At 47.8% G+C, this 10,697-nt stretch overlaps 1 protein-coding gene across 1 annotated transcript; it reads left to right on the top strand.

The window, feature by feature from the left end:
* The first annotated feature begins 5,951 nt into the window (after window positions 1–5,951).
* On the top strand, window positions 5,952–9,668 carry CALHM3 (calcium homeostasis modulator 3). Its single transcript, XM_074999685.1, has 3 exons — window positions 5,952–6,238; window positions 7,603–7,858; window positions 9,189–9,668. Exons 1-3 carry the CDS (start codon window positions 5,952–5,954, stop codon window positions 9,666–9,668), a joined length of 1,023 nt encoding a protein of 340 aa, XP_074855786.1.
* The last annotated feature ends 1,029 nt before the right edge of the window (window positions 9,669–10,697 follow it).

Genomic DNA, 10,697 nt, shown 5'->3' on the forward strand with positions numbered 1-10,697 from the left:
AAGCCTCTCCCTCAAATGCCTAGGCCTGGCCTGAGTTTATCACATGACCTCCCTATCCTGAGACCCAAATCATTTTCCTACCTGGGGACATGAGTTTAACTTATCACAGGGGCTGAGGCCTGTCTCCCCTTAGAGGTCAGCCACCCTATAACCAACCAAGCTTTCTGCAGGTTGCGGAACAGGGACGTGATACTTGGTAGGAGAGTGGCCTTTGGGTCAAGGATGTGCCTTTTGAGATCCCCATGAAAATCCACCCATGTTGCCTGAGTTATACGCCATTTTGGAAAAAAAAAAAAACAGACACTTTGCACTTGCTCATATCAATGGGGAAATTATACCGCTCTTGTGGGGAACTTTCCTGGCTCATGCACTATCCTGGTGGAATTGTCTATGGATGTGAGTACTCACTCTCCCGCCCTTTGCCAAGACTCCTGCCTAATCCACACACACACAGGCACAATCTTTCTCTCACACGCACACATGCACCTGCACGCAGGCACTGTCTTTCTCTCTCTCTCTCATACCCCTTCGTTTTTATTCCACATAAAAGTTCTAGGCCCAAAATTTTAATCACGTAAATGATTAAAGAATTATTTCTCTCCTCCCCCTGCCTAATGCTTTGATACTGTTTGGGACTGTATCAAAGAGTGCCTGATCACCCCAGCGTACATACACACACCAGTGTGCAAGGAACAATAGCACGGGGACGCGACTGGTAGCTAACAATGACCTCCATCACATACTGCTCTGCCACATCAAATAGCTCCCCTCTGCATGAGTCACGGGCCACATTTCCATAGAGCTACAAAGTCTGAAGGACTGAACCAACAGTGAGGGAGAAACTGTGGATTCCTAGGTGTGGGGCCTGCCAGGTGCATACTGGGTGGGCTCAGTATAGTTTCCCCATTGATCTAAACAGATATTTTGACACATAAGTTCCCACCCCCGCATGTTACAGTTCATGACAGTAAGTTGGATGAACTAAGTTTGAAAGTTCATTTAAACATGTGATCATGTTTACGAGCTGAGCTACACTTCCTGAGGTGGTCTCTTCTCCTCTCCCCCTCTCCCTTTGTGACAAACATTGAAATGTTCAATTTTTACCACAAACCACCAATACCCTCCCCAAGTGCTTTTTCCCTAGAAAAAAGGGTGCCAGAACTCAAATCAGATGATTCCTCATGTGGGTGAGGGTATTCAATTTTAGTGTCCCAACCCCCACACGGCTGCAGGTCGGGCGGGGCTCCTGCCTAGTCCTCATACTGCTGCAGGAACAGCAGTGAAAATTTTTCTGGTGTTCTAATGGAAAAAAGGTGCCAGAATTCTGTTCGGATGCACTCCACCAGAAAAAAAGCCCTCTCCTCTCCCAGTGCGAAGCAGCATTAAGATGTCAAACAGAGGTGCTGAGCACATGCAGACATCAGAAGTCAGATGGTACCTCTTCCAAGAGTCTCTAGCCCACTGGCCAAATATCCAGAGTAACTATAGTCTGCCTACCCGAAATTCCTTTGGCAGTTTGACTTAGGTACAAGATACTTGCCACTCCACCTGCTCATTTTTCCTTTTCCATATGTGGGTAGGCACTAATTAATACGTGCTGTGCTCTTCCCCAGCTGTGTCTGCATTTCACAGTAGGATGAAGTGATTTGTCTGAAGAAGTGACTGCGCTACATATAGCTCACAATGTGTAACACACACTTTTAGAGCCAAGACATTAATGGTGGTTGGGATAATTATTTCTATAAAGTGATTTGAAGATGGGAAAGGCCCAGGTTCCTACCAAGGACTCCATACCACCTGCAGAGTTCAGTAACCGAGAAGCTGAGGCTTCCCCTTAATGTCCTTCTAACTGCAGCCTGGAGGATGAGGTTACAGATCAGCTACAAGACCGAGGTACTGTTTCAACCTGCCCCAGGATCTGCTGTTCTCCCCACTTCAATCTTTATTGAAGGAACAGAGTTAAAAACAGTAGAGGAGTTCAAGTACCTTGGCAGTGTGAGAGCCAATGATGGTTCCCTTGACAAACAAATCAATGCCAGAATCTGCCAGGCCAGCCAGGCACTAGGACATATGAGAGCACAAGTGTTGAATCAGCACAATAACCGACAGTCCACTAAACTGAAAGTGTACAAGGCTGTAGTCCTGACCAGTCTCCTGTGCGACTGTGAAACCTGGACCTTGTACAGAAAACATATAAAACTGCTGGAGCACTTCAACACACGAAGCCTGAGGTCAATATTGCACATTCAATGGCAGGACAGAGTTGCGAACCTGGAAGTCCTGCACAGAGCAGGAACCACGAGCATCGAAGCCATGATTCTGAAAGCCCAGCTTTGCTGGACAGGGCACATCATACAAATGGGGGAGTCAAGAATCCCTAAGCAACTCCTCCACAGTGAACTCTCCCAGGGCAAAAGGAATCAAGGTAGGCCTCGCAAGAGGTATAAAGACTGTGCGAACGCCAACATTGCTCATGCTGGTTTAAAACCAGATCAGCTAGAGCAGCATGCAAAAGACCGACCAGGCTGGCGTGCCCTCGTACGACACGCGTATGACAACTTTGAAGAGCAGCGACATGTACACCCCATTGATGCTCGCGAGAGGAAGAAAGCAACAGCAGCAGCCACACCAACAGAGCCAGGATAATTCCCTTGCCCCCACTGTGAACGCCCATGCCGTTCAAAGCTTGGACTCCTCAGCCACATGCAAGTCCATAACCAATGAACTTGTGCAAGCTCAAGACATCATCATCGGACACAACAGACTACCTATATACATATATATACACATATATATATACATACATACATACACATATACACACACACACACACACACACACACGATTATATTGCTGGTAGATGTAATTAACAAGCAATTTCCATTCATCAGCAAACGAAAATGTAAATATTATGGTTGTGTGCATGTGCTTGATTAAAGTAACTGTGTGCATTGATATGCAAATAGGGAACAGCATTCAGTGTCCTGGTGGGAGAGGGATAACACTGCAATCTTTGGCATTACCAATCTGCACACTACTTGTCTACACATAGCAGGGCAATCTCCCCGTCCCCACTCTTTTTAAATTGAGTGTATCAGACACATTAGTTCAGCAAAGGAGCTTTCTGCTCTCTTCAGCCATGTCTACACGTGCACGCTACTTCGAAGTAGCGGCACTAACTTCGAAATAGCGCCCGTCACGGCTACACGCGTCGGGCGCTATTTCGAAGTTAACTTCGACGTTAGGCGGCGAGACATCGAAGTCGCTATCCTCATCAGGAGATGGGGATAGCGCCCTACTTCGACGTTCAACGTCGAAGTAGGGACCGTGTAGTCATTGCGCGTCCCGCAACTTCGAAATAGTGGGGTCCGCCATGGCGGCCATCAGCTGAGGGGTTGAGAGATGCTCTCTCTCGAGCCCCTGCGGGGCTCTATGGTCACCGTGGGCAGCAGCCCTTAGCCCAGGGCTTCTGGCTGCTGCTGCGGCAGCTGGGGATCCATGCTGCAGGCACAGGGTCTGCAACCAGTTGTCGGCTCTGTGGATCTTGTGTTGTTTAGTGCAACTGTGTCTGGGAGGGGCCCTTTAAGGGAGCGGCTTGCTGTTGAGTCCGCCCTGTGACCCTGTCTGCAGCTGTGCCTGGCACCCTTATTTCGATGTGTGCTACTTTGGCATGTAGACGTTCCCTCGCAGCGCCTATTTCGATGTGGTGCTGCGCAACGTCGAAGTTGAACATCGACGTTGCCAGCCCTGGAGGACGTGTAGACGTTACTCATCGAAATAGCCTATTTCGATGTAGGCTTCACGTGTAGACGTAGCCTTCATGTAACAGAACAAAAAAGCCGTCATGTCTAAACTAGTCAAGACTAACAAGATAATTTATCAGGTGATGAGCTTTTGTGGGGCCGGCTCACTTCTTCTGATCTCCCCCGGCTCTCACTCACCATACAGGCAGCGCCAGCAGCAGCCTGTTCTGCGCTGCTGTGCCACGGCCTCCCCGCCCACTAAGCCCCACTTCTCTGCAGCAGCAGGAAGCAGGCTAAGCTCCCCACCGCCCACAGAGAAGCAGAACTCCACAGACCAGGAGGATGCAGCAGAGGGGAGCAGGCTGCCATTTGCACTCTATGGTGAGTGTTCAGGAGGCTGAAGAGAAGTGACCCCCTAATGCTGCTGCAGCCCTGCCGCAGCTAATCACCAGGCAGGCCGGCCAGGAAGGGGGAAGAAGGACGATGCAGGGACAGGAAAGGCCTGTAGCAATAGGGGGCTGCCGGGGCCCTGCACCTGGAGCTGGGGGCGGGGGAGTTGCCCCAGACCCCACCCGCACTTCAGGACGGCCCTGATTCCAAGCATCAACACTTCTAGCTTGATCATTGCAATGGTTTAAATGCTGTCCCAGTACAGTGAAGTCAGGATGCACTAGACTAGTGCGTGAGATTATGATGCTCTCTGGTGGCTTGTCTGCGCAATTAAACACTACGCTACTTTCTCACAGGGGAAGAAAGTCTCATTCATTTCAAGAGGTAGAGACCAACCTCAAAGGCTGCTAGGCTTGATTCCTGATGAAGACCCTGGGGGGGATGGCGGGGGTTAGTTTGCTATCTGAACTTAAGCATGGTAAGCTTTAAGTGCACATATTGCATTATGATTAGTCAGTTTTACCATAGCATCAAGGAGTGGGACCCTCCATTCTGCCAGGTCCGTGGTGTCCAATCAGTTCTGAACCAGTAGCCATTATAGACCTAGCCACACTATTGTGAAAATATTTTATTGTTCAAGCCAAGTAGCCACACTCAGCTGGCCAAATAGCCACATGTGGCTGGTGGCTAGTGCGCTGAACACCATGGGGGTGGGTGCTACACAAATAGAGAACATACAAGGACAGTCCCTGTCCCAAAGAGTTTACAACCAGAGTAGAGGGCAAAAGAGAGCAGGTGGCTATAGACAGACATGGAAGCACAAGGAGACAATGTTACTCAGCATGTATTAGTGCACCAGTAATAATACAACATAGTACTGCAGATAAAGCAATGAAAACTACAGGACTCCCCCTTGTTACCTGCACGCCGTGTGGTCAAACCATTGGTTGATGTTATATTCCTTATATTATATTCTGTTATATTATAATCAAAGTTTCACCCAAGGACATGAAAACAATCCACCCAGCTCCACTTGGGAGAAGATTAACACTGTTATGCGGTGCAGAGATTAAGTGATGTGCTTAAGGTCACAGAGCAAGTCCCAAGCAGAACAGGGATCTGAACACCTGCTTTGGATGCTGCTGTTCTCTGGCAACTAGATCACAGTCTAAGAGCTAGTGCACAGGAGGCAACCATGCTAATGTGCAGAAACAGGGAGGACTCGTGTAAGCAAATAAGCTTGTTTGAATATCTGCTTTGATCACCAGTGATGACTCATTTGACAACACATCATCAATACAGGCTCCTACGCATCCAGAGAAAACTCCTTCTAGTGTTCCATGACCTGGGGATGTGGATCTTATCATATTCGCAGGCTGCTGGCGTGTGGCATGAATTAACGTGTTGGGGGATGAAAGAGGAGAAGAAAAATAATACATGGAAAGTAAAATGACCAATCTCTGCATCCTGCTGTGAAAGGGAAGTAGCTGACTAAACACTGAATTGGAAAGACTGTGTCTAGGGGCCGCCATGCAGGAGTCTACCCTGGAAGGGAAATAGGGCACAAGAGAGGTAACTGGTCCATATAGATGGACACAGGAATCCTGAACGGGTGCTTTTGTGCATTGCTTTCTTGTTTTTATCTCTTTGCCCATTTCAATGCACTAAGCAACCTTTCTAACCCTAAATGAAACAAGATGTGTTATAACACACACAGCCAGAAAACCCAAGTAAAGGATCATTGAAATGTGACCATCTGCCTCGAGCAAGCACCTCATCAATCTCCTTGAGAAGCAGCCGCCAGCCAATACAGCACCATGGATCGGTTCCGGATGATCTTCCAGTATTTCCAGTCAAATTCGGAGTCAGTGATGAATGGGATCTGTGGGCTGCTAGCCCTGGCTAGTGTGAAGATGTATACCTCCTTTGATTTTAACTGCCCCTGCTTGCCCAAGTACAACATGGTGTATGGTTTGGGGATCATGTTCCTGCCTCCAATGGCCCTCTTTCTCTGTGGTCTCATTCTCAACAGACAGTCTCTGGTGATGCTGGAGGAGTGGAAAAGACCTACTGGGGGCAGAAAGAAGGATCTGGCCATTATCAGGTGAGGGATTCACTACTGCAAGCTGATTTGCCCTGTGCTTCTCTTCCTGCTCTCTTGTTTGTTACACCTTTATCTCTCCAACGCTTACCCTTCTTCTAAACTCAGCTCCTTAAAAGCTCCCTCTTAAACATCTTAAATGCGGGTGGCTCATTAACGATCGTGGCAGTGAGGATTTACGAACAGATTGTGCACGTCCAGTAGCACAGCGATTCCATGAATACCTTCAAGGTAACCACAATATAAATGGAGGAAGAGAATGATTTTGAATCTCAGAAAAAGATAACCATACTAGTATCTAGCTCTCATATGGCATTTTTCAACAGCAGATGTCCGAGTGCTTGTATTTACAGCACAAGCAGGAACGGCCTGCAGCTAAGGAAGGCAAAGTTTAGGCTGTATGGTGCAGAAAGTTCTCTGCTGGCTGTCCCTAACGCTCTGTCTTTACTACTGTGGCTTAAAGGAAAAAGCTAACAGTTACTCCATAAGTACATCCATCTAACTCTGATGACCACAGTGGAGTTACTCCTGATTTACCCCCATGTAAGAGAGGAGAATGCAGCTGAATAAGATTAGTGAAGAGTGCCCCAGGGATAAATAATTAAAGATGCCCAATGGCATTAAACACTCAATTGAAGAACAATGTTGGTAAATGCATTCATACGTCAGACAGACACTGAACAGCAGTTTTTGGAACAACCGGGGCTAGAGTGTGATTCATCTTCCCCTCACTGTGGTAGAAAACAGCAATGTTATTACCCTGAAGTCTCTCTGGGGGAGCTACAGCAAGACAATTGTGTGGTCACTTGGATATAGTCTGTATATTTTTAAATTTAGGGGGTGTTTGTAGACTAAAGCAACAACGATCGCACTGATTTTTATGGGGTCTTTATGAGAGGGAGGTGAGAAAAGGATGATGGAGGAGAAGTGATATTTTGGGGATGGGCTGGATTGGAGGGTGGGAGAGAAAATGGAGGGGGAGAAGAGGAGAAGGAAGGGAGGAGAGTGGGTTGATGGAATCATGCACGGAATATGCAAGAGTATCCTTAACCAGGCACAATTTTTGTTTCTTGATGAAACCTTGAAGATCAGACCTTTGCAGCACCCATGTGTGATCTTAATAATTTGGTGAGTACTGAAAGAGCATTTGGGTGGTGCAATAGCTTCCCAAGAAAAGGGTCAAGATAACATCACTGCAGAGATTCAAGAGCCAAACATACATTAGCTGCAATGATGCTGGCAAAAGCCAGGCTGGGCTCAATGGTATTCTCTGTCCAATAGTATTGCTGCCTGTGTCAACCCAGTTTCGTGTCTAGGGCCAGCAGACTAACACCGGATCACACTTTTCCCTCTGTCTCCCCCGGCAGGTACATGTGCTCCTCTATCATGCAGAGAGCCATGATTGCTCCTGTCATCTGGATCATCGTCACCCTCCTCGATGGAAAATGCTTTGTCTGTGCTTTCAGTGGCTCCATCGACCCAGAAAAGTTTGTGGAATTTGCCAATGCCACCCCTACCCAGACACAGCTCTTGCTCTCCAAAGTGCCTTGCAAAGATGATGAGCTCATGAAGAACCACCCTGCCCGGAAGGCAATCTCCAGGTACCTGAGATGCTGGTCACAAGTAAGTCCAAGGACCTTCTGGGAGCCTGGGTTGGTAAAACAGTTCAAAGAACCATGAGCCTGCTCCTATCCCTTCTGGAGCCAGACTGAGCTCCATTTCTCCGACATTCAGGAATGATGCCATCTGCCTCATAATTGCCACAGGAGTCCCCTAGGGGGAAATAGTAGAAAAAAGCATTGCGCCAACGGCTGGCACCTAGTGGGGAGGGCATTGGTGATTGACTAATAAAAACAAGGAGGCTCCTACCAAAAATAGTGATAGACTTTTCTTCTCCTCAAGGCGGTTTCATTCAAGGAGACTGAACCACTTTACAAACTTTAAATCTCACAATTCCCCTTTGAGGAAAGAGATGCAGAGAGGTGAAGGGACCTGACCAAGTTCTGTACACTGAATCTGTGCCAAAGCTAAAGAACAGACCCTGCTCCATCACACCCCAGGAAGGGATTTGATGGAGTGATGCTAGTGGAAATCCAAGGGTTTCTTGACATCTCACAGGCAGTTACAGCTGGTTTGACTGAGTCACAGCTCCTTGCAAGGTGACAATTCCCTGACCACACAGATGACTTTTAATTTCTGCAAACTCCTTGAGCCCAGATACTCCTTCAGATTTGTGCAAGTAACTCTCACTGAAGCCAACATAGGTGGTAAATATACATCAGAGGGGATAATCAGGTGCCTTAATTGCCCCCCTCCCCCAATATCTCATCCCACACATGCACCTGTTCCAGCATGAAAATAATCTGTGCTGCAGGGGATTCTAGTGGTCAGCCACCTGGTGGCCCTGGTGAAAGGCAGGCACAGCAGCAGGTCTGCATGGACTAACCTTGACAAAGGTCTTTCAGGACCAGGCCTATGCCTGCTCCCTGCCCTTTCCAGCCCTAGCCTGATAGGGAATGCCACTTGTGCTCAACAGTGTAGCTTACAGCTGGGTAGGTAACATGCCCTAGACCCATTAGGATAGTTACTGGGCTCTAGAACATGGGTTCTGCCTTCCCATGGAGCGTACACTCTTCAAAGTGTAGTTGGCTGGGTTTTGTGGCTAGAACTGGGTTGCCACTTTTGGGTGGACGTATTTCTGGAGGTTTCATCACATGACAATGTACAGACATAAGTTTAATGGTTAATTCCTGGAGGCTCCAGGACAATCCTGGAGGTCTGACAACCCTATGCTAGAACCTGAACCCAGACCTCTCCCATCTTCCTCTTCCTGCTTAAAACTCAGTTTGAGCTACAGGTTATATAGGCAAACAGAAAGTATATTACACTGACGTCAGCGTTACTTCCTGTGCCTCGTTCATCCTCCCTCAGTGCTTCTTTCCCTATCGCACAGGCCCTGGGCTGGAGTGTGTTGCTAACCCTGATCATGGCAGCCTTCCTCGCTCGCTCGCTCAGACCTTGCTTCAGTCAGGCTGCTTTCCTGCGGACACGCTACTGGAGCAACTACATTGACATCGAGCAAAAGATCTTCGACGAAGCCTGCTGCGAGCACACCCGGGACTTCGCCCACCAGTGCATCCTCCACTTCTTCGAAAGCATGCAGAGGGAAATCAAGCTGCGGAGTTTCCATGTGCCCAGGGAGGCCGAGGTGGGGGTGAAGGAAGAAGATCACCTGCGGGGAATCACAGACCAGGAGCAGATGAACAAGCTCCTGACATCATGGTACTACTGCAAGCCACCGCTCGATGTCAGCCAGGCGACCCAGCGTCAGACTGTGGGCGGGGAGAGACCATCCATGCCATGGACAGATAGCCTGAGTAACAGGGGGAATGAGCCACAAAAGGGCAAAACCTCCAGACAAACTGATGTTTAAAAGGGGATGTGTCACACTGGGATAGCACCAAAATGGGCTTCCTTAAAAGCCAAGCAAGGGTAGGCCTCCGCCACAAAGCAATTTCAAAATAACAGCCCTTATTTCGAAATAACTGTCGTAGGCTACGTCTACACCACAGAGGTCTTTTGAAAGAAGCCCTGCTGGAAGATCTCTTCTGAAATAACTTCTTTCGAGAGATAGCGTCCACACACAAAAAAAACGGATCATAAGAACATAAGAACATAAGAATGGCCATACTGGGTCAGACCAAAGGTCCATCAAGCCCAGCATCCCATCTGCCGACGGTGGCCAATGCCAGGTGCCCCAGAGAAGGAGAACAGAAGACAAGTGATTTATCTCCTGCCATCCATCTCCTGCCCTTGTTATGAAGGCTAGGGCACCATACTTTATCCCTGGCTAATAGCCATTTATGGACCTGACCTGCAAAAATTTATCAAGCTCTTTTTTAAACCCTAATAGAGTCCTGGCCTTCACAGCCTCCTCGGGCAAGGAGTTCCACAGGTTGACTGTGCGCTGTGTGAAGAAAAATTTCCTTTTATTAGTTTTGAACCTACTACCCATCAATTTCATTTGGTGTCCCCTAGTTCTTGTATTATGGGAAAAGGTAAATAATTTTTCTATATTCACTTTCTCCACACCATTCATGATCTCCTCTTTTGAAAGAGAGTGTCCGCACAGCCCCTGCTCTTTTGAAAGAACAGGCCAGGCACTGAAAAATCATACCCCCATGAGGATTGCTCCTTTGGGGAAAAAAAAAAAAAAGAGCTTGCCAAGTGTCTACACACGTAGAATTTCCTTTTATTAGTTTTGAACCTACTACCCATCAATTTCATTTGGTGTCCCCTAGTTCTTGTATTATGGGAAAAGGTAAATAATTTTTCTATATTCACTTTCTCCACACCATTCATGATCTCCTCTTTTGAAAGAGAGTGTCCGCACAGCCCCTGCTCTTTTGAAAGAACAGGCCAGGCACTGAAAAATCATACCCCCATGAGGATTGCTCCTTTG

This window comes from Carettochelys insculpta, chromosome 7, assembly GCF_033958435.1.
Source record: "Carettochelys insculpta isolate YL-2023 chromosome 7, ASM3395843v1, whole genome shotgun sequence".
In the NCBI taxonomy this organism is placed as follows: Eukaryota; Metazoa; Chordata; order Testudines; family Carettochelyidae; genus Carettochelys; species Carettochelys insculpta.